Below are 27,034 nucleotides of genomic sequence, written 5' to 3' on the forward strand. Positions count from 1 at the left end.
AAGCTACACATCTCAGTTTGGTGAAAGTAATTTCAAAGCAATTGCATCTGATTTGAGAGGAAACCCGAGAAAGGACTTTTGAAACTGTAGTTTTATGAAAGGATTTCCATGTATTTGCATCAGACTTAAGAAGGACCTCTAGTAATCCCTTGAGGAGTGCAGCTCTGTCAAAGAATGTAGAAGGCTCTGCATCGGACTCAAGAAGGACCTATAGTAACGCCTTGAGGAACTGCAGTTCTATGAAAGAATTTTGAAGTTTTTGCATCTGCCTCAATAAAGACCTCTAGTAACCACATGTGGAACCACGGTTTCAAGAAAGAATTTAGCTTCTTTTGCATTTTATTGGAGAGAAACATCTAGTAACACCTTGAAGATCTCAGCTACATGAACATATTTTGAAAATGTTCTGAGTTGATTGGGCCCTCTGGTATCGACCTGAGGAACTGCAGATTAATCAACGGATTTAAATCCTTTTACAACTGACATGTGAGGGATCTCTTGTAAGGACTTGAGGAATGCAGCACTCTGAAACAATTTAAAAGATTTTGCATTTGACTCAGAGGGACTGAAGGTCTGTTAATATTTATATACAAATACATAAATGCACGTTTTTACCTCTATATACATATAGTGTCAACGGCGAGGCACTGCATGTATATGAGGATATTTATATAGTCCCGCCGACAGAATACCGCCGCGAGGTCAAAAGACCGCCGCGGTTATTCTGAGTTTCCCGCTGGGCTGGCGGGCGACCGCCAGAAGGCCGCCCGCCAGCCCAGCGGGAAACCCCCTTCCACGAGGATGCCGGCTCCGAATGGAGCCGGCGGAGTGGAAAGGGTGCGACGGGTGCAGTTGCACCCGTCGCGATTTTCAGTGTCTGCATGGCAGACACTGAAAATCTTGGTGGGGTCCTGTTACGGGGGCCCCTGCAGTGCCCATGCCATTGGCATGGGCACTGCAGGGGCCCCCAGGGGCCCCACGACACCCCTTACCGCCATCCTGTTCCTGGCGGCGAAAACCGCCAGGAACAGGATGGCGGTAAGGGGGTCGGAATCCCCATGGCGGCGCTGCTAGCAGCGCCGCCGAGGAGGATTCCCCAGGGCAGCGGGAAACCGGCGGTACACCGCCGGTTTCCCGTTTCTGACCGCGGCGGTCAGAATGCCCATGGGAGCACCGCCAGCCCGTTGGCGGTGCTCCCGCGGTCGTTGGCCCTGGCGGATTTTACCAAAGTTTATCACCGGAGTTTATCAAATATGTTTATTTGTGGAGTTGGTACAATGACATTCACATTTCACTGCTTCCTACCACAGCATGCAGCCTAAAGCAGGGGGGCTTGAATTTAGTATATAATGTAATATACTTGGGGCCAGATTTACTAACATTTCACACAATGCAGCGCAGCATGGCAAATAGCTGCGCTGGGTTGCTTGATAGAGAGACATCAGAAATGCACCATATTTACAAACATATGGCACACTTCTGCTGCCTCCTTGCGCTGGCTCACTGTGTGCTGCCTATCGCCTATGAGGGTGCCTGCATTACAGGCAGGCTTTACAGCCAGGGTTGTTTTTTGTGCAGGAAGAGTCCCCTTCCTGCACAAAACAATCCTTAATGTCGTTTTCCTTTTTAGGGTCGAGCCTGCGTTGCATGTGCTCGTGCATGCGTATCGCAGCGAGACGCTTTTGTATTTAGAAAAGGGCTCGGAACCCTGTCAACTTCACGTCAGTGTTTTTTATTGGTTCGTGGGCTTGCCTAATAAAATCTGCTTGCTTTCATTAGTCGAAGGCACGCATACGTCATGCCTTTTCCGGTGGCTAGCCCTCCTCGAGCGCAGCGACCAAGTACAGAAAACATGCGAGGCTTGCTGTTTTCCATCGGGTTCGTGGACTTCTTTTTCTCTAATTTATGAGCGCGATCTCGCTTGGCAGAAGTCGAGCACTTTACATAGTTAATTTCACTATGTACATAAATGCACTTTTGCCCGATAGGTGAAAAGTCGGGTTAGGAGTTTACAACGCGATCACCTCTAACATGAGCAAACGCGAGACCCGTTGCATTGCAAATGCTTGTTTCATGTAGAATCAATCAGACAGAAAAAGGAAGTAGAAGGAGAAAAATATATATTTATTTTTGTTATGCCTGGGACTGGGAGGCGCCTCATTTTGATGCATTCCCAGCTTTACAACTCTTTGTAAATCTAGAAATCCACCAAAAGCCACAGGTGAATGCGTGGGAATGCCCATGCTTCACCCATAGCACGCCTCACTGCCGCAGGGTACTGCGAGGAAGCAATATGCACTGCCTTGCGTTACTGTAGGTTTATTAAACCACACAGACTCACTCAAGGTGGCTTAGTGTGGCTTAGTAAATTACACGAAAGGACTTGCGTCGCCTATGGATGATTTGCGTCGCACTAGGGCAACACAAGCCCTTAGTAAACCTGGCACATACTCATAGTGCCAATCGAAATCCAGTTTGCTAAGAACACATTGGAAGGCACTTAAACTTAGTAGTGACTACTAATACCTTATACTGGAAAGCTGCGAGTCTATTTTTTTCACAGGATGTTATTGATAAAGACTTGTAAGTATTTTAATAAACCAAACCTACCCATTAAATTGCTCTGTTCTTCCTCAAATAATCCCCCTCACACCACAGAACACAAAATTTCCTTTTTAGGGTCGAGCCTGCGTTGCATGTGCTCGCGCATGCGTATCGCAGCGAGACGCTTTTGTATTTAAAAAAGGGCTCGGAACCCTGTCAACTTCACGTCAGTGTTTTTTATTGTTTTGTGGGCTTGCCTAATAAAATCTGCTTGCTTTCATTAGTCGAAGGCACGCATATGTCATGCCTTTTCCGGTGGCTAGCCCTCCTCGAGCGCAGCGACCAAGTACAGAAAACATGCGAGGCTTGCTGTTTTCCATCGGGCTCGTGGACTTCTTTTTCTCTAATTTACGAGCGCGATCTTGCTTGGCAGAAGTCGAGCGCTTTACATAGTTAATTTCACTTTTTCGGGTTATGTACATAAATGCACTTTTGCCCGATAGGTGAAAAGTCGGGTTAGGAGTTTACAACGCGATCAGCTCTAACATGAGCAAACGCGAGACCCGTTGCATTGTAAATGCTTGTTTCATGTAGAATCAAGCAGACAGAAAAAGGAAGTAGAAGGAGAAAAATATATATTTATTTTTGATATGCCTGGGACTGGAGGCGCCTCATTTTGATGCATTCCCAGCTTTACAACGCTTTGTAAATCTAGGAATCCACCAAAAGCCACAGGTGAATGCGTGGGAATGCCCATGCTCCACCCATAGAACGCCTCACTGCCGCAGGGTACTGCGAGGAAGCAATATGCACTGCCTTGCGTTACTGAAGGTTTATTAAACCACACAGACTCACTCAAGGTGGCTTAGTGTGGCTTAGTAAATTACACGAAAGGACTTGCGTCGCCTATGGATGATTTGCGTCGCACTAGGGCAACACAAGCCGTCAGTAAACCTGGCACATACTCATAGTGCCAATCGAAATCCAGTTTGCTAAGAACACATTGGAAGGCACTTAAACTTAGTAGTGACTACTAATACCTTATACTGGAAAGCTGCGAGTCTATTTTTTTCACAGGATGTTAATGATAAAGACTTGTAAGTATTTTAATAAACCAAACCTACCCGTTAAATTGCTCTGTTCTTCCTCAAATAATCCCCCTCACACCACAGAACACAAAATACCTCAATGGGTAAAGCCACAAAAATTTAGAATTATTTATGCATGCTTTCACACTCCCCAAAACATATACATCCAAGATTATTTATTTGAGGGTCGTTGGTCAAAATGTACTAATCCCTTGCATTTCCCTTGCATCACACAAGGTAACACAAGGCAACTCAAGGGCTCAAGTGAGTTTTATTAAGCCTCTGTGTGTTTTAGTAAATCCAGAATAACGCAAGGTAACGCAAATCCCTGCCTTGCATTACTCTGCATTAGGAAGGCGTTCCATATGTAATGCATGGGTGTTCTCATGCATCAACCCACAGATTATGGTGCAGACCCAGATTTACAAAGACTTATAAAACTGGGAATATGTCAAAATGGTATCCTTCACAACAGAGACATAATGGGTATAAAAATGTCTTTATATCTCTTCTCTTATTTCCTCTTTCTATGTATGGTGCTTTATGTAGCACATCTATAGCACAAAATGCCTCAAACTATTGTTTTTGAGCAGGAAGGTGTTAATTCCTGCAAAAAACAATCTTGCCTGTAACGCAGTAACCCTTTCACCATGGTACAAGGGTGCCTGCATTGGCGCTAGGCAGCACACACTGCGCTAGCGCAGGGCGGAAGCAGGAATGCGATATGGCGCATTCCTGCTCTCTCCCTATCACGCAGCGCAGTGCAGCAAATTGCCTTTATGCGTTGTGTTGCATACTTTTTTCACAAATCTGGGCCCTTTTAGTTACTAGTGAATGCATGTTCCAACATATAGTAGACTGTCATCACTTCAATAAAATCAAGAAATGTATTGACATATGTAATTTTATCTCATTATTACAAACCAGCTTTGGCAAATTAATTGATACCATTGAAACCAATCACAAATAATAAATTAGAAAAAATATGTATGGAAATGTATATTTTAAAGCCACACCCCTTCAATTTGGTTAAGGTCATTTGAAGCAGTTGCATGTGACTTGAGAGGGACCTCTAGTAATGACCTCTGGAACTTCAACTTCGTGAAAGAATGTCAGTGCTATTGCATCAGGCTCAGGAGGGATCCCTAGAAATTACATGAAGGACTGCATCTTAATAAAAAAATTGTAATGCTTTTGTAAATGTCGCTACAGGGACCTGTAATAACACCTTACAGAGCTGCAGCTATGTGTAAGAATTTTTAAGGTTGTGCATTTGATTTAGAGGGACCTCTAGAAGCACCCTGAATAACTACAGCTCTGTGAAAGACTCATAAAGCTTTTGCATTTGACTCGAGACAGACCGCTAGTAACAAATGAGGAACTGAAGCTTCGTGAAAGAATTGAAATGCTTCTCCATCTGACTCGAGAAGGACCTCTAGAAAAGCCTTAATGAACTGCAGCCCTGTGAAACAATTTTGAATATTTTGCATCTGATGCAAGAGGAGACCCCTACTGACTATCTGAGGAACTGCAAGTTTGGCATTACATATATATATCAAAATTCGGTACTTTCATCAAGTCTTCATATATCGTAATGCTCCACTGACTCTGAGATTTGGATTGTTAATACCACAGTAATTGGGCAACAGGCTTGAATATATTATTCAATAAGGCAACAGGCTTGAAAATAAGTGATTGGCATACTTGTATTGTACCACTCAAACCCAGTTTGCTAATACGTGTGAAGGTTCCTCAATTTACTACTGACTGCTGGTACTTTACCCTTGAAAACTGCCAGCCAAATGTTGTCCCAAAAATATTCCTAGAAAAAGCGGCAAGAGCGTATAGTCACTCATGACTATCTGCTAAGATGCTCTTTTGATACTCAGATAACTCCCACTCCCATCACAGCACATAAGGCACATCAATAGCTGAAGCCACTTTAATTAAAAGGACTGGTAACACATGCTTTCTCACCCACCTAAACATATACATTCAAAGTTGGAAGTCACTTATTTTTACTAGGGAATTCTAATTCCTAAAAAAATGAGTCAGTCCTTAATTCAAGAAAAAACAAGAAATTTATTGACATCTGTAATTTTGACTAATTATTACAAACCAAAAAATGTATTGACATCTGTAATTTTGACTAGTTATTACAAACCAGCCCTGGTAAATTAATTTATCTGGTGGAAAACATGCAAATTTAACGTTAAAGCCACACTGTGTCAGATTGGTGAAAGCCATTTGAAGCAGTTGCATCTGTCTTGAGAGCGACCTCTGCTAATGACTTGTGGAACTGCAGATTCATCGGAAGAATGTCAGTGCATGCATCAGACTCGAAAATGATCTATAGTAAGGACTTGTGGCACTTATACCAGGGTTCAAGGATGTCTGCATTGTGTTGAGCATAGTATTTGCACCGGAAATACTCCCTACCAGTACAAAAACTATGCTTTTAGATGTTTGCCACTTTCAACGTGTGCTGTAGAATGCAGCACACATGCCAAGTGGGATTAAACATTACTCCATGTTATGCCTTTCAGAAGGGGCACAGAAGTTTGGTGTAAAGTAAATAGTATTATTTGCATATGTTAATAGTGCTACTCAAAAGCCAGTTTGCTCTGATTAGGTTTGAGGGAACTTACATTGACTATTGACAATTAGTAAATTATACTTCAAAGATGCCAGCCTGATATTTTCCAAAAGAATACTAATACAAATATGTAACTTTTAATCAACTCATCTATCCATTAAATTGTTCTGGTTTTATTCAATTAATCCCCCCTGTCACCACAGCACACAATAAGCATAATTGGATAAACCCACTATATCCTAGATACACATGGGCCCCACCAACCAAAACACATGCATCCAAAATGAGTTACTGAAGGCACTTATGATTATCCATGAACGCTAGTTCCGCCACATAGTAGAGTGACATCACTTAGTTAAAACAAATCAATACATTATTGACCTGTAATGTGGCAAATTGATGTATCCTATGGAAATCAAACATCTAAGTCATTAACTACCAAAAGGATGCGTGCAAATTAATATGTGAAAACCACACTCCCACAGCTTGGTGAAGGCCCTTTGATGCAGTTACATCTGATTTGAATGGGACCACTAGCAATAACCTGCAGCTTAATAAAATAATTTGACTACTTTTGCATCTGACTTATGAGGGACCTCTAGTTACACCTTGAGGAACCACATCTCTGTGAAAGATGTTTGAAGCGTTTAAATCGGACTCGAGAGGGATCTCTTTTACTAACTTGTAGAACTACATCTTCATGAAAGAACTTCACTGCTTTTGCATTTTATTCAAGATTGACCTCCAGTAACACCTTTACGAACTACAGCTCTGCCAAAGAACTTTAAAGATTTTTGCATCTGACTTGAGAGGGACCTCTTGGAACAACATAAGAAGCTGCATCTTCATGAAAGAATTTCGATGCTTTTGCATCTGACATGAGGGGGGTCTTTGGTAATACTCCAGAGGAGCTGCAGGTTTGTCAGTATACATTTATTTATCAATAAAGGAATCTTTCATCTAATATCTTTATATACTGTGTTGCTCCCCTACCATTGACATTTGGCTTTTTCTTGCCACTGCATACAGCATAGGGCAGTAGGTTTTAGTATGTGTCTGAGATTATTGGTACATATTTACAGTGCCACTTGAAAGGCAGTTTGTTAAGAATAAAGCTATAGGATGCTTAGTCCCAGATTTAGAAAAATGTCATGGAACACTCTGCAGCACCTAAAGTTGCTGCACTGTGTTGCGTGAAAGGGAGAGAGCAGGAAAGCGCCTTCTCTACAGAGATATGGCAGGATCCTGTCCCTGGTGCTGGCACAGAATCATACTGTCTGTCTGTTTGTGTGTATGTGATGTCTAGCATAGATTGTGTACTGGAGGCTACACTTCTGGTACAAAATACTAAGCTTAGACTAACTTTGAATCTTTTCCCAGTTCATGTGTGTGCTGTACAGTGCAGCACACAAACAAAGTGAGAAAATAGAAATAAAAATATTTCTCCTTTTAATGCCTGCTTTAAAGTGACATTATTTTTTGGTGCAAAATAAATTTTTTGTACTATTGTTAGTAAATAAGGCTTTGTGTCAATAACCATGGATGGTTGCATGGGAATGCCCATGTGCTACCCATGGAATGCTCCCTTTATGGAAAGCAGAACAATGCAGCACTTTGCGCTGCTTTCGGTTACTTTTTAGGTAACTTTTCCAGTGCAAAACAAGTTTTGTGCTAGAAAATAAGCAGAAAAAAACATTTTGTGCAGGTATTGTCACTTTTGTGATGCCAACCCAGTGCAACATGTTTGTTAATCGGGGCCAATGTTTGTAAATCTGGGCCCACTATTTACCTGAGACTTCGAAAGGCAGATTCAAGGAAAGTGGTGCTGCATACAGTGCAGTGCCACTTTCCTCGCGCCCTTTAGCGCCCCTGCTGCCACCATGTGGGCACTGTATTTAAAATACGGCACACCATGGTGCAGGGTAGAGGGAAATAGCATCATTTTTTTACACTATTAATGTACTGTGCAGGAGTAGTGCCAAAATGATGGTGCTACTCCTTCAGAGTACATAGGGGCCCATTATAATAATGGTATGCCACTTTTAACACCTTCTCTGGAGTTAAAAGTGCAGAAAAAAATGGCACAAGGAAATCGCTTAGGTTTCGTTGCGCCATTTTTTCAACCCCCCTAACGTCAGAACGCCTCCCCTTGGATACATTATGCTTGGCATAGGCATAACGTGGCGCAAGAGTTTACAAAGTGGCACAATGTATGCATTGTGCCACTTTGTAAAAATGGTGTGGGGAAAATGCCACTTTAGCGCTGCATAAAACAATGGCATAATGGCGGTGCTCAGGTGGTACTAGGGGTTCTTAAATATATCCCCTAGAACTTAGGGTTTTTTAATGGGCCCTCATGGTGCAGGGTGGTGCAGCACATGTCTTGCTGCGCCACCGGTAAAGGGCAGATATGCACCGTATCCACAAGATATGGCACATTTTTGTCCTCTCCCCCTGCGCTGGCGCTAAAATTAGCTGCCTAGCTCCACCATAGTGCAAGGGTGACTGTGTTGCAGGGAATGATTGTTTATGTGCAGGAAGGTGTCCCGTCCTGCACATAAACAATCAATAATGGCGATTTGTTACTTCTATATGTGCTGCGGAATGCAGAAGTAGCAAATCATCATTATTTAATAACTGTTCATGTGCAGGAAGTGGTACCTTCCTGCACATCAGCGATCATTAATGGCGTTTTGCTCTTTCTATGTGTTTCTGCAGAATGCAAAAAATCAAAAACAAGGAGAAATAAAAGTATTTCTCCTCATTTCGCCACTCTAATGCCACCCCTGGGCAGTTTTTGGAGCTGGGTGGTATTTGGCGCTGCCTCAGGTTTATAATTTCTTGTAAATCTGGGGCAGTGTCAAAAGCAATAAGTGTTGCTGGGAAATGCCCACAGCAACATCCATTGCACAACCCTCTGCCACAGAGATCTGCACTGGTGGGGCCCATATTTACAAGGCGGCGTTAAGCCACGCAAAGTGGCTTTGCGCTGCCATGTAAATGTGGAAAAGGGCACAGCAGCACCGGAGCGGCGCTGAAAGTGATGTTTCGGTGGTGCTAAGGGCTTGTAAATAAGCCCCTTAATACTTGAAAACTATCAGCCTGATGGTTTATCAAAAAACTAATGACAAAAATATATAAAAACTTTTAATCAACTATGTCCAATACATTTATTTTTTGTTATTCACATAATTCCTAGTCACTTCACAGTAAAGCAGATACATTAAAGTTTAAACCCACTATATTTTAAAAAGCTTGTAATTCATCCCAGTAAAACATATACATCCAAGAATTCTTACTGGATGCAACTTAGAGAAGTGTCATGACTGACATCAATAACAATCATGAAATGAATTGACTTCTGTAATTTTGACTCATTATTACAAACCAACTTTGGCAAGCATTGTATCTAGAGAAAAGCAAGAACATATTTATAAGCCCCTAGCGCCACCCTGCGCCACATTAGCGTAATTGTTCTTGATGCTAATGTGGCCAAACGAGGCCAAAATCCTTGTGCAACATTTACAAAGTGGTCCAATGTATGCATTGCGCCACTTTGTAACCCTGTGCGCTATAATATGCCTGTGCCAGGCATAATGTATGCAAAGGGGGCGTTTTCCCCTTAGGGTGGCCAAACAAATGGCATAAGGAAATCTAATAGATTTCCTTGCATCATTTTTTTCGCCACTTTTAGCACCTGCTCAGACAGGCATTTAAAGGGGGCTTCCATTATTTGTAATGGGCCCCTATGTATTCTGCAGGAGTAGCGCCAATATTTTGGCACTACTCCTGCAGAGTACATCAATAGCACCATGAAAAATGACGCTATTGCCCCCTACCCAGCGCCATGGTGCAACACATTTTAAATACAGCGCACACATGGTGGCAATAAAGGTGCGGTATAGGGTGCAAGAAAAGTGGCACTGAACAGAGTGCAGTGCCACTTTTCTTAAATATGCCCCTATGAGCCTGAGTTCAAAGGGACCTCTGATAACAACTTGAGGACCTGCTGGTTTGGGAATATATATTTATGCAGGTCAATAAAAGAAACGGTCTACAAATATTTAACTATAGCATAAAGCAGTTGGCTTTAATATAGATCATTGGGATTTTTGGGATACATCTATAGTGCAACTCAAAAGCCAGTTTGCTAAGAAAACGTTTGAGGACACTTACGTTAACTAGTGATTTCTAATGCTGTATACTTGAAAGCTGCCAGCTGGATGTTTTCGTAAAAAATAACAATAAAATTATGTACAAACCTTTAGTCAACTATGTGTGACTCTTAAGCTTCTCAGCTGTCACTGAATTAATCCCCACGCCATGCATGACAAACAAAATAGAGCTTTGGGTAAAACAACTTCACTTTAGAAAGCTTGATTACACATGCCTTTACACACGCATTAACATTAAGATCCAAGAAAAGCTATTTGAGAGCACTTGTATTTACTAGTGAATAATTTCTACACACTGCTATGTTGTCATCACTTCCATAAAAACAAGACATTTATTGACATCTGCAATTTTGACTCATTATTACAAACCAGCTTGGCAAATTAATTTATTGTAGTGAAAACAATCTCAAATCATTAAAATAGGATAAGTATACACGGAAATGTATATGTTAAAGCAATGCCCCCTCAGCTTGGTGATGGTCATTTGAACCAGTTGAATCTGACTTGAGGGGAACCTCTACAAATGACTTTTTCAACTGCAGCTTCATTAAAGCATTTCAGTGTTGTTGTATCAGACTTGAAAGGGACTTCTAGTACTGATGTGTGAAACTACAGCTTTATGAAAGAACTGCGCTGCTTTTGCGTCTAGCCCGACAGGAAACTCTAGCACCAACTTGAGGAACAAGAGCTCTGTGAAACAATGTTGAAGATTTTCAATCTCAGTCAAGAGAAACTTCTAGCAACAATATTAAGTATTGCATCTTCATGAAAGCCTTTCAATGCTTTTGCATCTGACACAATCAAGACCATTAGTAACGCCTTGATGAATTACAGCTCGTTGAAGATTTTTGCATCTGACTCAATTATGTGAAGTCACTAAGGACCATCTTAGCTAGGCCCCAACTCCTTATTAGCCCCTGGACATCGCCATGTTCCCTGTTTTTGCAGAATGATTGGCATGTGATAGCGCCATTGTTGCCAGACTTTGGCTTTCCTGGGAAACATGATATTGTCTACCTCTTTGATTAGTGACAGATGCAACTCTACGGCAACATTTATCTGGGTCAAATGTTGATTCCTCCTTGAGTTAAGAATACATACAAACAGTATAGATATTGGATCAAAGAGGTTTAGTCTGAATTGAAATCATTTTCCACTATATGTCCATACTACCAATATCTTAAGCATGTACTTTGATGTCCACGATCTAGCATGTACATTACAAATTCTGATAAAGATTTATGATATAAGGACTGTCATTTGCCCGCTTGTTAGAGAGATCCTTCTCCCAGATTAGCACCTGAGATTCTGAGAGAGACAACCACATCTACTCCCAGTGCACTTCACACTTCACAGATTACACATCTCACTCGAAGCCTGCAGCTGAAATAGACCAGTCCTGGAGGAAGATCAATTTTGTTTGCCCTTCATGGAGGACAATGTCTTCACACCTCTTCCGATAACAACAGTCTTTGCTGTCAACAATGTATGCAGTGCATCCCTTCTTCCTAAGAAACTCTAAAATGCAAGTTTCTTTACTTTTCATGTGCTTAGGGCATAGGGCACAGAATTAGGTGCTAGGGTGTTAGGTTTTAGGTAATATTTTAATGGTGTTTCAGCAATGCTGCTTAATTGTATTCTTGCTACTTTGAACATGTCTCCTGGCTGTTTTGATATTATTCTATGTGGTTGTTTTAGATGTACTGTGCACCTTATTCTTCTTAGCACAGTGTGTGTAGTAATATGATTAATGAAATTAGGTTGTTGCTGTTTTCATGGTGCCCCTGAACCCTTCATGGGATTGTTAGTAAGCCAAAAGCAATAGTTCTATGTCAATTACACACTGAATAGTGTTGTGCAGGGCAACAAAGACTTCTCCTTCACACTCAGCCCTAGTGTATTGAACCAAGTTCACTAGTATCACCCATGGGTGGGGAGGAATCCTTTGCCGACACGTCAAAGTTGTAGCTTTTGCAACATCAAGGGAGACATCTAGTAACGTCTTCTGGAAGTGCGGGTTTATGAAAATATATATTATGTCACTACTTACTTCACTTACATACATGTATAAGGACCTTGTATCAAATATCTTTATCTATTGGTTTGCATTTCCTTCTTCCTACTACAGCAAATAGCATAAGGCAGTGAGCATTTTACCAGCAAATAAATATAGTGCCACTCAAAAAACAGTTGGCTAAGCGAATGCTGTTGAAGACACTTAACATAACCAATGACTGATTATATCTTTATATTCTAGGTTGTCTTCACAAGTGTTTTATATTAATCAAGCCATTTATTGAAAGTTTCAATATTGGTTCATCAGCATATGTCAGTATTGGCATATTTACTCATCCTATTGAAAGCAAGCACAATTCATTAAAGTAGCAAAAGTGTATATGTACATTTTATGTTGAAGACACACATCCTCGAATTTGTGAAGGAAAACTGAAGCAGTTGCATCTGACCTGAGATGGACTTTCAGTAACAACTTGAGTTATTGCACTTTTATGATAGACTTGTTATACAGTTACTTCTGGATTAAGAGGGACATCCGCTACATTTGCAAGGACTGCAGTCTTGTTAAATACTTTGAGCATTTGTTTCTGTATTCAGAAAGGCATCTAGAAAGTACTTGAGGTACTATAGCTATGTGAAAGGCCAGACTGATCTGTTTGTAACTACTTTTTTTTATGCATACCCAAAACAGATTTTCTTTCTAAAATTTACATGAGTTATAGGTGCAAATCTTAAACTGCACTTTGCCTATACAACAGAAAATTGCCAGGTGTAAGACTCTCTCCTAGGTTTTGACAGGCAGTTCCCTGGCCCAAAATCAAAAAAACCTGATAAGTATACTATGACAATATGAATTTTAAATATTGTGCTACATAAATATTGGAGCCAGAATATACGCTACTAAAATATCCTGAACCTAAGATGTATGTATTGTGAAGAAGTGTAGATGTGGAGAGATGTGGATTTAAGAATAGCAAATCTATACGTAACTGCATAAATAGTACAATATGTTTTACTCAATATTGTGACAGTTCAGTCAGAGACATCATCAACCTACTGGAAATGGTGAATTATTACCTCCAATGAAAACATAAGTGTCAACCAAATATCTGTAAAAGATGCTGCCTCATTTTTGACACCTCACTTTGATATTGGGGCTTGATTCTAAAGTTGCCACCAATGTTCAGAATAGGTCAAAAAAATAGATCTCCTCCCAGAGATCACCAGTCTGAAGAATAAACTGGTGGATGAACGAGCCACAAATAACAGATCAGTTAAGCAGAATCACGGGGACCAAGGAATTGGGTTCTTCTAACTAGATGCTGTTCCAACTCACATGCTTGATGTGAAATTTGCAGTGCACGTTTATTACAAATTGTACCTTCCAGCTTCTTTGCATCAACATTAATATTCGTATGCTCTATTTTTATAAATGTATGTAAAACTTTAGAGTCCCTTTTCACTGCGATGTTTACTCTCCATCACTGACTTTCTGCTTCAAGTACACCCAAGCTTCAACCTTTGCTGCTATGACCCCTGAGAACCCACCGCCACCACCAAAGGTAAACCAACACATTGCAGTTATACTCCAAATCACCCAACTTTTATAACATGCAGATGGAAGCTAGAATGAAAATGCAAGACTTCTCACCATCATTTGATTATACCTTGAATTAGATTTTTGTTTTTGATGGCAATTTAGAAGGCCAAGATACTCCATTTGCAAAAGGAGACTTCAATCTTTCAGACTCTTTGAAGAATTGCTTTTTGTGTTTGGCCGATCATTGCAATCTGCAATCTGCATCACACATGTAAAAACATATGCACCGCTGGCCTTTGCAAATGAAGGGAATTAAGTGATCCTGTGTGCATTTTGGATATAGTTGTTCACCTTAAACGTTGATCACAAACAACATGGACATAGCTTATTGGTCCACAGTACCATCTTGACTATAAGAGATCACAAAACTCACCGATGGGAATGTCGTCCCAAGGGTTGGGTGCTGTGGGAGGTTCTGTTGGAGGGGTAACCAGTGGATCTGTGGTCCAGTATGCTCTGAATCCTTTTCCTTCTGTGAAAAGATCGCTGTAGAAACGAATCTTCAGCTGCTTTCCGCGGGAAGTGATGATAGGGGGGAACGAACTACCACAGAATGGACCTGCGATGCAAGAGTAAGAATAATGTGTATTTTTTTAAATAGAGAAAACTTGGCCCAAGGACATTAGATCGCTTTGCATTAGAACCAGATTACATTACTCATTTTTTTGGCCCAGATAGATTACATTTGTTTGATTTTTTGTAATTTTACAGTACTTAGTCCAAGGAAATATTAGATGAGCACCAAATTACACTACATAAAGTCAAATCCTTTTTTTGGGCACAGGGTGAGTAAGGCCCATGTTTGTGAAGCCTTTGCGTTGTACTTGCGTCACGTAAGGGGAAGCAAGTACAATGCAAAGGTTTCAGTCATATTTAAAAAACAACCCAAACCTGATTTGCGTGGCCTTGCATAGCATTGTAAAGAAATGTAACACAAGGCAGCTGCTTGTGTTCTGTGTAACGTTACATTCCAACTTGGAAGGTGTTCCATGGGCAGAGTATGGGTGATCCCATTCTTCCAACCATGGGTTGTCACACATTCACTGGTTTACAAAGACTTGTAAACCTGGAAAAGCTTCAACATGCTATGCCTTTCTAAGTGAGGTGTAATGAGATGACATACACATAGAAAGAGGAAAATGCCTGTTTGAATTGTTTTGGTGCAGAAAGGTGTTCCTTCCTGCACAATACAATCCTAACTGTAATGTAGGCACATTTGCACTATGGTGTAAGGGTGCCTCGATGGGGCTTTGTTGCACCCAGAGTGCCGGAGCATTACTGTTCTCTGCATTTTTATTTAAGCAGTGCAGCACCTTTGTTTGCTGCTCTACGTTTTGTGAAACTTTAGTAAATGTTTCCCTAAGACATTTGCCCATACTCACATGCTGTCGATTGAACCTGGTTCCTTAGTTGCAAAGTTGTCAACTCTGTTAGACTACATCTCTGCCTTACCTGTTCGCTGTAACTGACTACCTCGTTGATTTAGAAATAATAGCCCATGTGAGGTTTTGGCAGCAGAAAACACCCATGCAATACTAGGATTTAAGCACCCTCATCCTAATTTATCCTTTCTGATTATATTTTGGAAATGTTAGGGTAAAAGATTTTATTAGTGGCTGAATGTGTATTCTCGTGACTTGACTTGGTGGTGCCTGGTGAAATACCAATGAAATTCCAGAAAACTGAGGCTGGTGGGCTGTTTTATTGACTGCAGGGAGGATGACAACTGGCACTGATTTGTGGCTGAATGCGCTGCATTAAGAACCGACTCCTCGCCATCAGTGGCGTTACAACAGCTGAGACCCCCCCCCCTGCAAAATACATGGGGGGGGGGCTGTGGTGCTCTCCGAAGAATGACGGGCCAGGAGACAAGGTAAGTCAAGCCTTTACTCTTAACACCTAACTCAACAGCGCTCCTCTCCTCAACTGTCACTTTGACACCCCCCAATCCCATATGACATCATCACACTCCGACATAAAACCGGGTGCCTGCCCAGTGTGCCTGTTCTAATATGCCACACTCTCCCCTCCACAACAAATAGTAAACAACAAAACTAAATAACAGATCTATAATATTAACCACCCACTAATATCTACCCACACCTCCCCTCATTACATACACGCGCACTATAATGTATAAATAATGAATAATGGCAATACATAATGCAACAGACCAGTGTAAACAAAAACTGAAAAGAGAGTAACACACTATATACATGTATAATACCATTACTGGCCTCGGTGAACGCAATTTCGTTACTGTGTAACACAATCTTTAAAATAAGCAGGTTTCTTAACTTCTCTGTCACTCTCCCTCCTGCTGAGACTTACTTCAGTGTAAATGTTGTTTTTGCTGTGTCCGCCTGTTCTCTCATCTGACCAACATTTTTCTTTTTGTGCAGCAATATGCTGAAGAGGAGCAGGTGCATGATGACCATCATGCGTTTTAACTGTATTTTTTAAAAGTTTTTATTACCTCTACCTTCCTCGTGATCCTGACCAGTCTGCACATCCTTTTGGTGCCCTTATTTTAACATAATCTTCCACCTTGACTTCTACATTTCTGACATTTTTCTGTTTTTCAAATCTTTCCTTCCTCTTTTTTTGTAAGGCAACATTTTTTTCTCTCCAGTTACCTGCGGTATTATTCACACATCCTTTACCCCAAAAGATCCAACCCGGACACACCTTTGTAAATGGAGCTCTACCTTTGAATAACTCAAATGGTGATTTTCCGGCGGTAGTGTGAGTAGTCATGTGATAATCAGCTATTTTACGTGATAACTATGTTTTCTAGTCTAGAACATTCATGCTTACAATTGTATCCCTTCCTTCAGTGTTTTCACAACCCTCTCAATGGCACCATTTGTTTGTGGGTGATCTAAAGCTGGTGTTTTCTGTTCTACATTACATTCTTCCAGATAGTCCTGCATCTCACTGGAACAGAACTCTACTCGGTTATCTGTGAGGAAATAACGAGGATGGCTCTCTCGCTTAAAAAATGTTCTAAAAAACCTCATGACAGCAGAAGAGGAAATGTCATGTAAACAAGAGACCTCAACCCATTTGGAACACAGATCCATGAGAACCAAAACAGAAGGAGCATCATGTTTCCCCCTTATAGATCCTAGAAAGTCCATAGTGACCACATCCCATGGCTATGTTGCAATTTACGACACACCATGGGAATAGTACTAATCTTTAGCACATGCCACACCCTCCACACACTTCCTGACGATACATTCCACATCATGGTCCAACGCTCGTTAGAATGAAGACTAATGGACAATGCCCTCAGCAACATGCCCCAACATGTCATCACGCTGAGCTGATACATATATCTTCTGATCAGTGCGTTTATTGCTAACTTCTGCATCTGCCTCAAAGTAACCTAACATCCTAATCATAAAACCACCATAACCAGCCGGCCTAATGTCCATTTCCATCAAACGCCTTCCCTCAGGAAAGCACTCCTTAAATGTGTGGTTTGATGCTTAGGAACCAGCCAGGAGCTCTCAGGTCAGGGGCCTGCTGCCTTGCACAGTGCTGGGGGGCCCCCTGGAGCTCAAGGCCCCCTGCCCTGCGGGGCTGTGGGGGCTATTGCTATGCCACTGTTTTCCATGTACTGCTCCCTCACAGGAGTTTCTATGGCCATTTTGTACAAGGTCGGCACTTTTGTGCACAACACTTTTCTTTTGGTATGCAACCGGTTTTCTATTCAGCACCCTCTTTTATAAAGGAAAACGCGTGGTTTTTCTGCTATAGACATATTTTTCCGGGTTGTTTTGCAGGCTTTATAGTAATGAAATATTTAATTAGTTTCCCTTTGGAATCAGACGTGAAACCTATGTGTAAGGGTCTCGTTAGTGGTAGATGACCAGCATGCAGGTAGAGTTCCAAATCTCGCTGAAGCTCATTGTAGTGCGACACCTAGATGACTTTAATGAAAAGGTTTATTGCATAGCTAAATATAATCATTACACATGTTTAGTTAAATAAAATCATTACATATGTATACCAACCACATTTAAAGAGAACAAATATTCCACAGGTTGTGGCCTTCGGCCACACACATTTCAATAAAGATTAATCATTCAGCATACAGGGCACGAAAAGCACTATTTTCCATATTAAAGCCAAAAATGTGATTACTAAAATTTAGGCTCAACGTGTTCCATAGATTTAAAAAATCATCCAGTTAGTTTTGAGTTTTCTTCTCTCAAGTAAACGATTACTGCACCAGTAAAGCATTTACTAATGTTTTTTCTTCGTCAAGACATATTCGGTAGCACAATTTACAATTAGCCCCTTTGTAGCCATTTTTAAAGTCCAACAGAAGCATTAAGCCAAATCCTAAACTAGCAAATTTACGTTTCATCCGCTGGCTGCCTCCTCCAGCAATAACCAGCAGCACGCGAACACCATGACCCTGGCACACACACACAGAACATAGGCACCTCTCCATCAGTGATAGAGTGTGCTGCATGAGCTTGTGTAGCTTTCGGTGCTTGGGGTCGAGTATGCCAGGCTTCATAGGCCGCGCACTGAGCCTCCCTGTGGCTGTGATGTCTGCAACCCAGGTTCCTTCCACGGCCAGCCTCAACTCCGATGGGTCTTGTATTAGCCCCTAGTATGCCCATGATACAGTGAAAACACCACCTGGTCCCTGGTTAGGAAGGCAGGATGATGCCTGCACAGAAGTCCCTGCCAACCTCCACCCCCTCTAACCAGGACTACATAAGCCCACAGGGCATCCTTATGAATATATAGAGGATGCATAGTTTCTTTTCTCCTTGGCCAGTGATTCCCTCACCACAGTGATTTTGAGTAGGCCGTCATTTAGCCTGCAGGACCAGTGTCCACTGGTACAAACTCCTCCATTTTGCCAAAAGCTTCTACCTGCTCAAATGTAAGCACACCAACCCTTTTTACACCCCTGATAGCAGACTTCATTGGTCGAGAAAGTCGGGTTTCTGGGGCCCTAGCCGAGGGGAATGGCTATCCAGGCTCTAGGATTCAGAAGGAGGTCTGGACCCACTTTGAACAGGTTATGTGTACTATGTTTGATTAGCTATCCATTGAGGATAACCACAGCAGCCAGTTGAGCACTGAAGTTAATAACAGATTTCCCAGTGAACGTCTGCCAATGGTAATAAGTATTTGGGGGCATATTTATACTCCGTTTGCACCAAATTTGCGTCTTTTTTTTAACGCAAATTCAACGCAAAACTAACTCCATATTTATACTTTGGCGTTAGACGCATCTAGCGCTAAAGTTCATGGAGTTTGCGTCATTTTTTAGCGTGGACACCTACCTTGCGTTAATGAGATGCAAGGTAGGCGTTCCCGTCTAAAAAATTACTCCCAGGCCTGTGCGCCGTATTTACACTCCCGTGCAAAAATGGCGCACGGGAGTGGGCGGGCCGAAAAAAATGACGTCTAGCCGCGTTAGCGTCATTTTTTAACGCCTGCTCAGGGCAGGCGTTAAGGGACCTGTGGGCTCGGAATGAGCCCACAGGTGCCCTCCCATGCCCCCAGGGACACCCCCTGCCACCCTTGCCCACCCCAGGAGGACGCCCAAGGATGGAGGGACCCACCCCAGGGACATTAAGGTAAGTTCAGGTAAGTATTGTTTTTTTTTTTTTTGTGGCATAGGGGGGCCTGATTTGTGCCCCCCTACATGCCACTATGCCCAATGACCATGCCCAGGGGACATAAGTCCCCTGGCCATGGCCATTGGGCAAGGGGGCATGACTCCTGTCTTTGCTAAGACAGGAGTCATGTTAATGGCGCCTGGGCGGCAAAAAAAAATGGCGCAAATCGGGTTGAGGCGATAATTTTGCCTCAGCCTGACTTGCCCCATTTTTTGACGCCCAAACTCCATTTTCCCCTACGCCAGCGCTGCCTGGTGTGTGTCGTTTTTTTTGGCACACACCACTCCGCAGCGCCGGCTAACGTCATTGAATAAATACGGCGCCCGCATGGCGCTTCAGAATGGCGTTAGCCGGCGTTAACTTTTTTGACGCACAACTGCGTTGGCGCAGTTGTGCGTCGAAAAGTATAAATATGGCCCTTGGTGTTATGCTGGGTTCCAAGGTCATGACATCGGGTCATTCTGTCAGCTGAGAGACTGACCATTTGCTTCAGTCAGCTGCTTGTCCCAAGTCCTTCACCATCGACAAGGGTGTTTGTCTCATTGTTCGAACTGTCATTCTCTACTGATGTCTTCTCCTTCATTGTAGCTGTCCATTTGTCCAGCCTTATTTTCATGCATCCCTTGTGGGTGAAGAAACCTATAGCGTAACTCCATCCTTTCCTTGCTGACCATAGAGGGCATATTTTCAAAGGTTCACACAGCAAAGCAAGTGAAGTTGCTGTGCTGCATTGAGTGAACGGGAAGGAACAGAACTGCAACATTACTCCAAGAAAACGGCACCGTTCTGTGCTTCCCATATGCTGAAGGCACCCATGTGCCACACAGAAAGGATGTCTGAGTTAAATTCTGGATAGTTTTTGTGCAGCAAGAGGTATGTTTCTGCACAAAAACTATCCTTTGAGGCTGTTTGTTCTTTGCACATGCACTGCAGAATGCATAGAGGAAATACAAAGAGAAGTAATTTCTTCTTGTTACACCAGCCTCAGACAGGTCACCATTTTGGTGCAAACCCATGCCTACAAGTCTTTGTAGATATGGATTTGTGTCAGAACTAATGGGTGGATGCACAGGAATGCCCATGCAAAACACATGGACGACTATCTTTCGCAAAGTAACACAAGGCAGCACAATGCACTGTGTTGTGTTACTCTTCTTTTACAGAGAAACACACATCATTTGTATTGCTTTGTAAATACTACAAAGTATTTTGCATTGGGTCTGAGTCACAGAAGGTGCTACAAACCTGATGCAAACTCTTTGAAAACTTTACTCATAGTGTCAAGATATGGCGTGAGCACACTGCACCTTCAAACAGACTCATCTATTCAAGAACCTTGTTGCATTATGGCTACCTGGTTAAAAGATTCCATCTGAACCAACCCCCCACTGCTGACTTTTCTCAGCTGCCATACTCCCTTCTCTGGGCTGCCCCATGCATTATTACAAGCCTCATTCCCCCACCTTCGCCTTGTAGCTCTAATGGTCTTCTTCACTGTGCATCCCTTGTAGTGCCCATTACTCCATGTAAAGTCTCCTTTTGTACAGCACACATTTTGTTTGACGCTAAGTTGGTGCTATATGTATCATGTTTATATACATACTTGTAAGCAGGTTAACATGTCTGATCATTTTGGTACATTGCAGAATGTACTCTTTAGTTTAGCTTGTTGGGACTGCCAGACATTAAATGAGAGTTGTTGCTCCTCACTACTTACCAGACAAAGCCAGTATCAGATGGTGCGAGAATTTTCAATACTCTGGCAAAATAACATTTGCCATCCCACACACTGAAAATAAACATTTTTTGACTAATTTGCACTGATTTTCCACCACTATTGGGTGGTGACATTCCACCTAATGCTTTCTGGCCCAGTCTGTGCACATGTCTATAGATGGCTAAGACTGTATTCCCACAGTGTATATAGATTAATACATGTTTACATGTTTGTTGTTTGTAAATGGGGTAGTGGATTGTTGACATGATACTCCATGGTTACAAGATACAATATAACACAAAAGAATGAAGGGTGGAGTGCCAACATTTTTCAAACACTCAATCCCTGTCATAGATCTGGGTTTAAGCCATCGTTTTTTGGCTCACCATACCACCCCAGTTTGGGCCCAGCCATATGGAAATCCGTCTTGACCCTGTTCCCCACTGGAACAGTACAGCCCTGACTACCAGGCCAGGTCCTCCCTGAACCAGAAACACGCATCCTGATATGGGTTTCAGGGTATCTCACCTCATCAGCCAGACTACAGTGAACCCAGTGGCACAGTGAGCAAGGGACCCACATCTGGGCATAACCTGGCCACAGAGTGCAACTTTAGCAACACAAAAGAATGATGGCTGGAGTGCTGAAACCTTTGATGAAGCAGAAAATGAAGGTTTTGATTTATTAACGCTTAAACGTAGTGCTGAAATAATCTTGTGTGACTTTAACCGAACTAATTAAGATTGTACGGGGACAAAATGTGCCCTCAGAGTAGTTTGCCATCATTTATACGCGTGCTTTATATAACGTGGTGAATTAGAATTGCACTAATCCGACATAATCATACACGTGTGCTACGATTTGCTTGTTTGAAACGCTTTAGCTTAGCATTACTTTAGCGGAGGCTTTGGCCCAGTTGCCCGGTCTCATGGTTTAGATGCTCGTATTTTTCCACTGTGCTAATAAACGTGTATTCTTGCTTGAAGCTGTACTTTTCCACAGAAACTGTTCACATGCTTATCTTAAAGTTGGTGCCAGCCTGGCATATTTTCTCTTTAATTCAAGGTCGACTTGCAGGTGCGGACAATGGAGGCTCTGAGAGTAAGCTAATTAGGAGACAATGTTGCGATCTGTGTACCCATCTCCAAGGATAATGTATGCTTAAGTAAAAGCTTGAGAACTGTCGTTTTTGATTGGTCAATTTGAAGCTAACCTATGAACCCTCCAATGGAGACCCTACTGGACCTGAACTGTTGTCTATAAAACCCAGGTGCACGAGAGGAACTCTCTCTCTATCATCGGACATCCTGCCATTTTGACTTCGTAGCTATTATGGCCCACTTTGCTGCGACGCCATTTTGAGAGACTTTGATTCTTTCTCTAATCGAGAGAAAGAGACTTTAAATGATTCTTGCCCTAGAGACTGTAACTTTGATTTGATCCCTTTGCATGAAGTAATAGTTTTACCTTGCCACCGTGAGGCATTTGCCCGTTCACCCCTGCCCCTTTGTCCCGTCCCATGCTGATCGAGTAACGGTACCCATGATGACCGAAGAACGGTACCTGTGAGACGAAGACTTCCTTGTATGCTGATCGTAATTGGTAAATATGAAAGGAAACTGTAAAATTGCATTGTGTTTCTTTTAGGTAACCAACTGCTGATTTTGGCAAGAGCCCTAGTTAGGAGTTTTTCTAAATTAATGTTGCTAAATTGTTTTTGCATGAAGTCCCACATGCTGATGCTAATTTGAGGTTAGACGAGGATTCCACATGTTGCACGATGCAATTTGAGATCTTGTTATGCTGACTAAATGTACGCAATTAGTTCATTACAGATTATCGTATTAGTGCTTTGCATAGCCATTATCGAATGCCTTGTGATTCAAATGCTTCATAGATTACACTTGTTTCGACGTTATGGACAGCTATTAATGTTCATATATGTTTATCATTTGGTGTTGAGACACATTTATATTGTGCTAGCTTTGTTAATATAGGGAAATAAATTCACTAACTTTGCAATAAACTGGTGTGGTTCTTCCTGACTGAAAGGTCAGGGTTCGCCGAAATGTATTCTGGATTAATTGTAAAGTGTTATGTTGTTCAAGGTGTTGCTTATGTTCGTTATTGATTATTGATTTTGATGAGATTGATCGATTAAGAGTACAGAGAGTTCCCACTAAGTCAAAAGATTCATCGGCCTAAAGAGCGTCCAAACGTAGGTAAATTTGTTACCACGTTCCGCTCTATCAGTAGATGGTAGCAGAGGACGGTTACGTCTTTTGGGACCCTGTACTATTAAAGTGCATGGTGTTGAATTAACGGTTACGCATTTTGAGACCCCATTCGAAAGGTTGAATTAGATTTTCTTGGGACAAAACGATTAACAGAATGATGATGGGCTAGGTCCACCGCGACTTTCCCGGGATCTCGGAGCTTGCGAATGGAGAGAACGGAGGTGTGGAATCAGCGCTGGCGGTACTAGTGATGGTATGAGTGGAGTTAGGGTTTTGCGCTTGCACAGCTTATTGCCGCAGGGTGTGTGAAAAGGTTGTGAGGGTTTTCTTTTGAAGATAGCGGAGGTGCGACTCCGAGTGTAGAAGTAGTGAAGTCGTCGAACTTCATAGAGTAACGGAGGTGCGGCTCCGAGTGTGAGAGTAGGGAAGTCGTCGAACTTCATGTGCGTGTGGCGCTTTGTGCATAAAAAGGTCCACGTGGTTGTTGTTGTTGAGACGGGCCCTGCGAGGTCAAGAGACTCCGGAGTATGTTGATCCATGTTGTGGTCTGGGCGGTTTAGTAGGTTGATCGGGCGTGGTCAACGAGTTGGTACGTGCGTTAGGGAGTGAAAGAAATTTCGACTTCGGGCTTTGACGAGATTCTAAGTGCACTAGAACAGATCATTGACAAGTTGAGAGTAGGTCTGCGGGTCAGATTTGCTTGCGAATGTGGGGACTGAGAAAGACCGAATAGCGGCCGAGGCTGGTGAAAGAGATCGAATATTGGTCACGGTTGGTGAAAAGTCCCTAAGGTCCTGAAGCGACTGTGTTACCCTTCCTGTAGTAAACCGACAGGTCTGTTTTATTTTTGGTAGCTCGCAATATATGCAAGAAGTTGTTACAAAAAGAGGTGAGTGAAGGAAGACTAGCCGCGAGGCTTTGTCAGCCGCAGTGTGTGTGAGTGTGATGTCACTAAGAGCCGCGCTGGGATAGGTTGGTGGGTGAGACGGGTCGCACACAGATTGGACGCAGTCCGTGGGACTCGATTGGAAGGGGAAAGGCAGGTGAAGAGTATTCCGGGAATTAAAGTCACCTATTGATTACAAATTTTGTGCAATTAAAGTTACCTATTGGTTAAAGTTTTGTGGAATCGAAGTCAAATATTGGTTATAAACTTTGTGAAAATAGAAGACGAGAAAATGAAATTCTTTAAGGCATTTAGGAGCGCAATGAAGGGGGAGTCTTACATCAAAGCGAACGTAGGAGAGGAGACGCCGCCCGAGGGTACACCGGCTTACATTGTAATGGAAGAAAAGGGGGTAGCTCCGTGTCTTTGGCTAAAGCAATGGCACAAGTTGACAGAGAAACATGGGAGCGTAGCGTTCTCGATACATGGGACATTCAATATAAGAATTCTAGAGAATTTGAGATTCACGATGTACGACATGAAGGTGCCTCCAAGGCCAGCACAGTTTGAGGCTCTAGCAATTTGGGAACTAATGGCCAGACAGCAACAGCAAAAGAAGTTCGAGACCAGAATGAGGAAGGTAGAAAAGACGCTAGCGGATGCTAGGTGGGATAATGCACAGAAGGTGTGGAGGTCAGATGTATTGCAGGGGATAAAATTGTTCCCCGCAATTACTAAGGAAGGAGAAGAGACAGGTAAGAAAGCTACCTGTAAGACAGACAGAAAGTGTTCTAAGGATAGAGAGGACGAGGAAAAGTTGAGAAGAGAAGAGGAGTTAGAGGATGAGGAATTGATAATGCAATTGCTGAACGACCGTCCACCGCCTTATGCAGAGAATGGACAAGGTCCAAGTACTAGCTCTGCCCCTCCAGCACCGGTACAGAGCAACGAAACACAGAGTTCAGGAGCGTCATCGGGATCTAAGGACCCGAGTCTGCTACTTACCCCGCAGATACCGCAGGTTAGGAGAATATATCCAGATGTGCCCGTGTTGAAACCAGCAGAAAATTATCAGCCGCAGATGCCAGGGTACTACAACAGTGACAACAGTGCAGGAATGATTCTAGATCCAACAATGGCACAAGCTGACTCAACTCAGTTTATAATGCCTCAAAAGCAGATGCAGGGAGGAAACGCACACGTTCAAATGGCGGGAAGCCAGATGGGCATGCCGGTAATGATGTCCCATGGTGTGGGAATGAACATGCCTCAGAACATGGGGAATGGACAGAACCCAGATGCGATATCGTTACCCATTACTGTAGGTCCAGTGGTACCTCTGTATAGTCAGCCTAATTCGGGTCTGAACAGTCAGGGATCAATGCTGCAAAATGGGACAGAGAGAAGGTGCATAGAAAACACTCCAGGGATAACTCCGATACCGGCTCAGCCAACTGGGTCTGGATCCTTGATGGAGTTTAGTCCCATATGTGCGCAGTCAACACTGGTGAGGTCGAGCCCCCCACTGATAATACCTCTCACATCGAACACTGAAAAGCTGCCACAGCCATCGATGGCAGTCGATGTAAACGCTACCCTGATGGGGGTGAATGCGCAACAGCTGACACAGTGGTTCAACAGTCTGAATTCCACACAAAGTCCAGCTAGTGGGAAAGGAGAAGACTATGGGGGTTATTCCAACTTTGGAGGAAGTGGTAATCCGTCCCAAAAATGACGGTAAAGTGACGGATATACCACCAGCCGTATTACGAGTCCATTATATCCTATGGAACTCGTAATACGGCTGGTGGTAAATCCGTCACATTTGGGACGGATTACCACCTCCTCCAAAGTTGGAATAACCCCCTATATGAATAGGGTCAGGTTGAATATGGAAGCACAAGAATTGGTGGAAGGGACTATGGGTGTGAACAGGTTAGAGTCCTACACGGAAGAAGAGCTGAGGTATCTATGTCCCAGAATTACGAAGGAAGTGAACAAGATACATAAGAGCTTGCAGGAAGCAGCTGACAGAAACGGGGTTGACATAGACAAGACGAAACACTTGAGCAGGAGCTACAGGTTAGATTTTGGGACCACAGATTTTGAACACATGAGGTCAGCAGGCATGAAGACCCACCTTAGAGAATTGTTGCAGAGTGCACAAGTGTGGAGGTGCCTAGATAAATGGGAAAGCAGGTGGGTAAAGAGGAAGGACAAGAGGAGGGACAGTGCTACAGAGCACAATGAGAAAAGACCGCAGAGTGGTGATACAGTAACCATGTTACCAATGAGGGAGACAGCAGGAGGAAAATTAGTACATGTACCATGGCACAGAAGCGACATTCAGTCCTTTACGGACGATTTTCCCAAACTAAGAGAGAAACCAATTGAATGGTACCAGCAGACTGATAGGTTTGTGAAACTTGCAAAATGTCTCTGGGAAGACCTGAATACTCTGTTTGAGATTGTGGTTCCGGCAGATTTGTGGGAGGATTGCAAAAGAGCTGTAGGTTGGCCG

General features: G+C 42.7%; 1 protein-coding gene across 1 annotated transcript in view; it reads right to left on the minus strand.

The window, feature by feature from the left end:
* Positions 1 to 27,034, minus strand: part of LOC138290716 (ovochymase-2-like) — a 559,559-nt gene that overhangs the window by 324,382 nt on the left and 208,143 nt on the right. Inside the window, exon 11 of the mRNA XM_069230265.1 lies at positions 14,393 to 14,578. Within this exon, the coding sequence (XP_069086366.1) occupies positions 14,393 to 14,578 (186 nt within the window). The remainder of the gene's footprint in view (positions 1 to 14,392; positions 14,579 to 27,034) is intronic.

Source organism: Pleurodeles waltl, chromosome 1_1 (genome assembly GCF_031143425.1).
Source record: "Pleurodeles waltl isolate 20211129_DDA chromosome 1_1, aPleWal1.hap1.20221129, whole genome shotgun sequence".
In the NCBI taxonomy this organism is placed as follows: Eukaryota; Metazoa; Chordata; class Amphibia; order Caudata; family Salamandridae; genus Pleurodeles; species Pleurodeles waltl.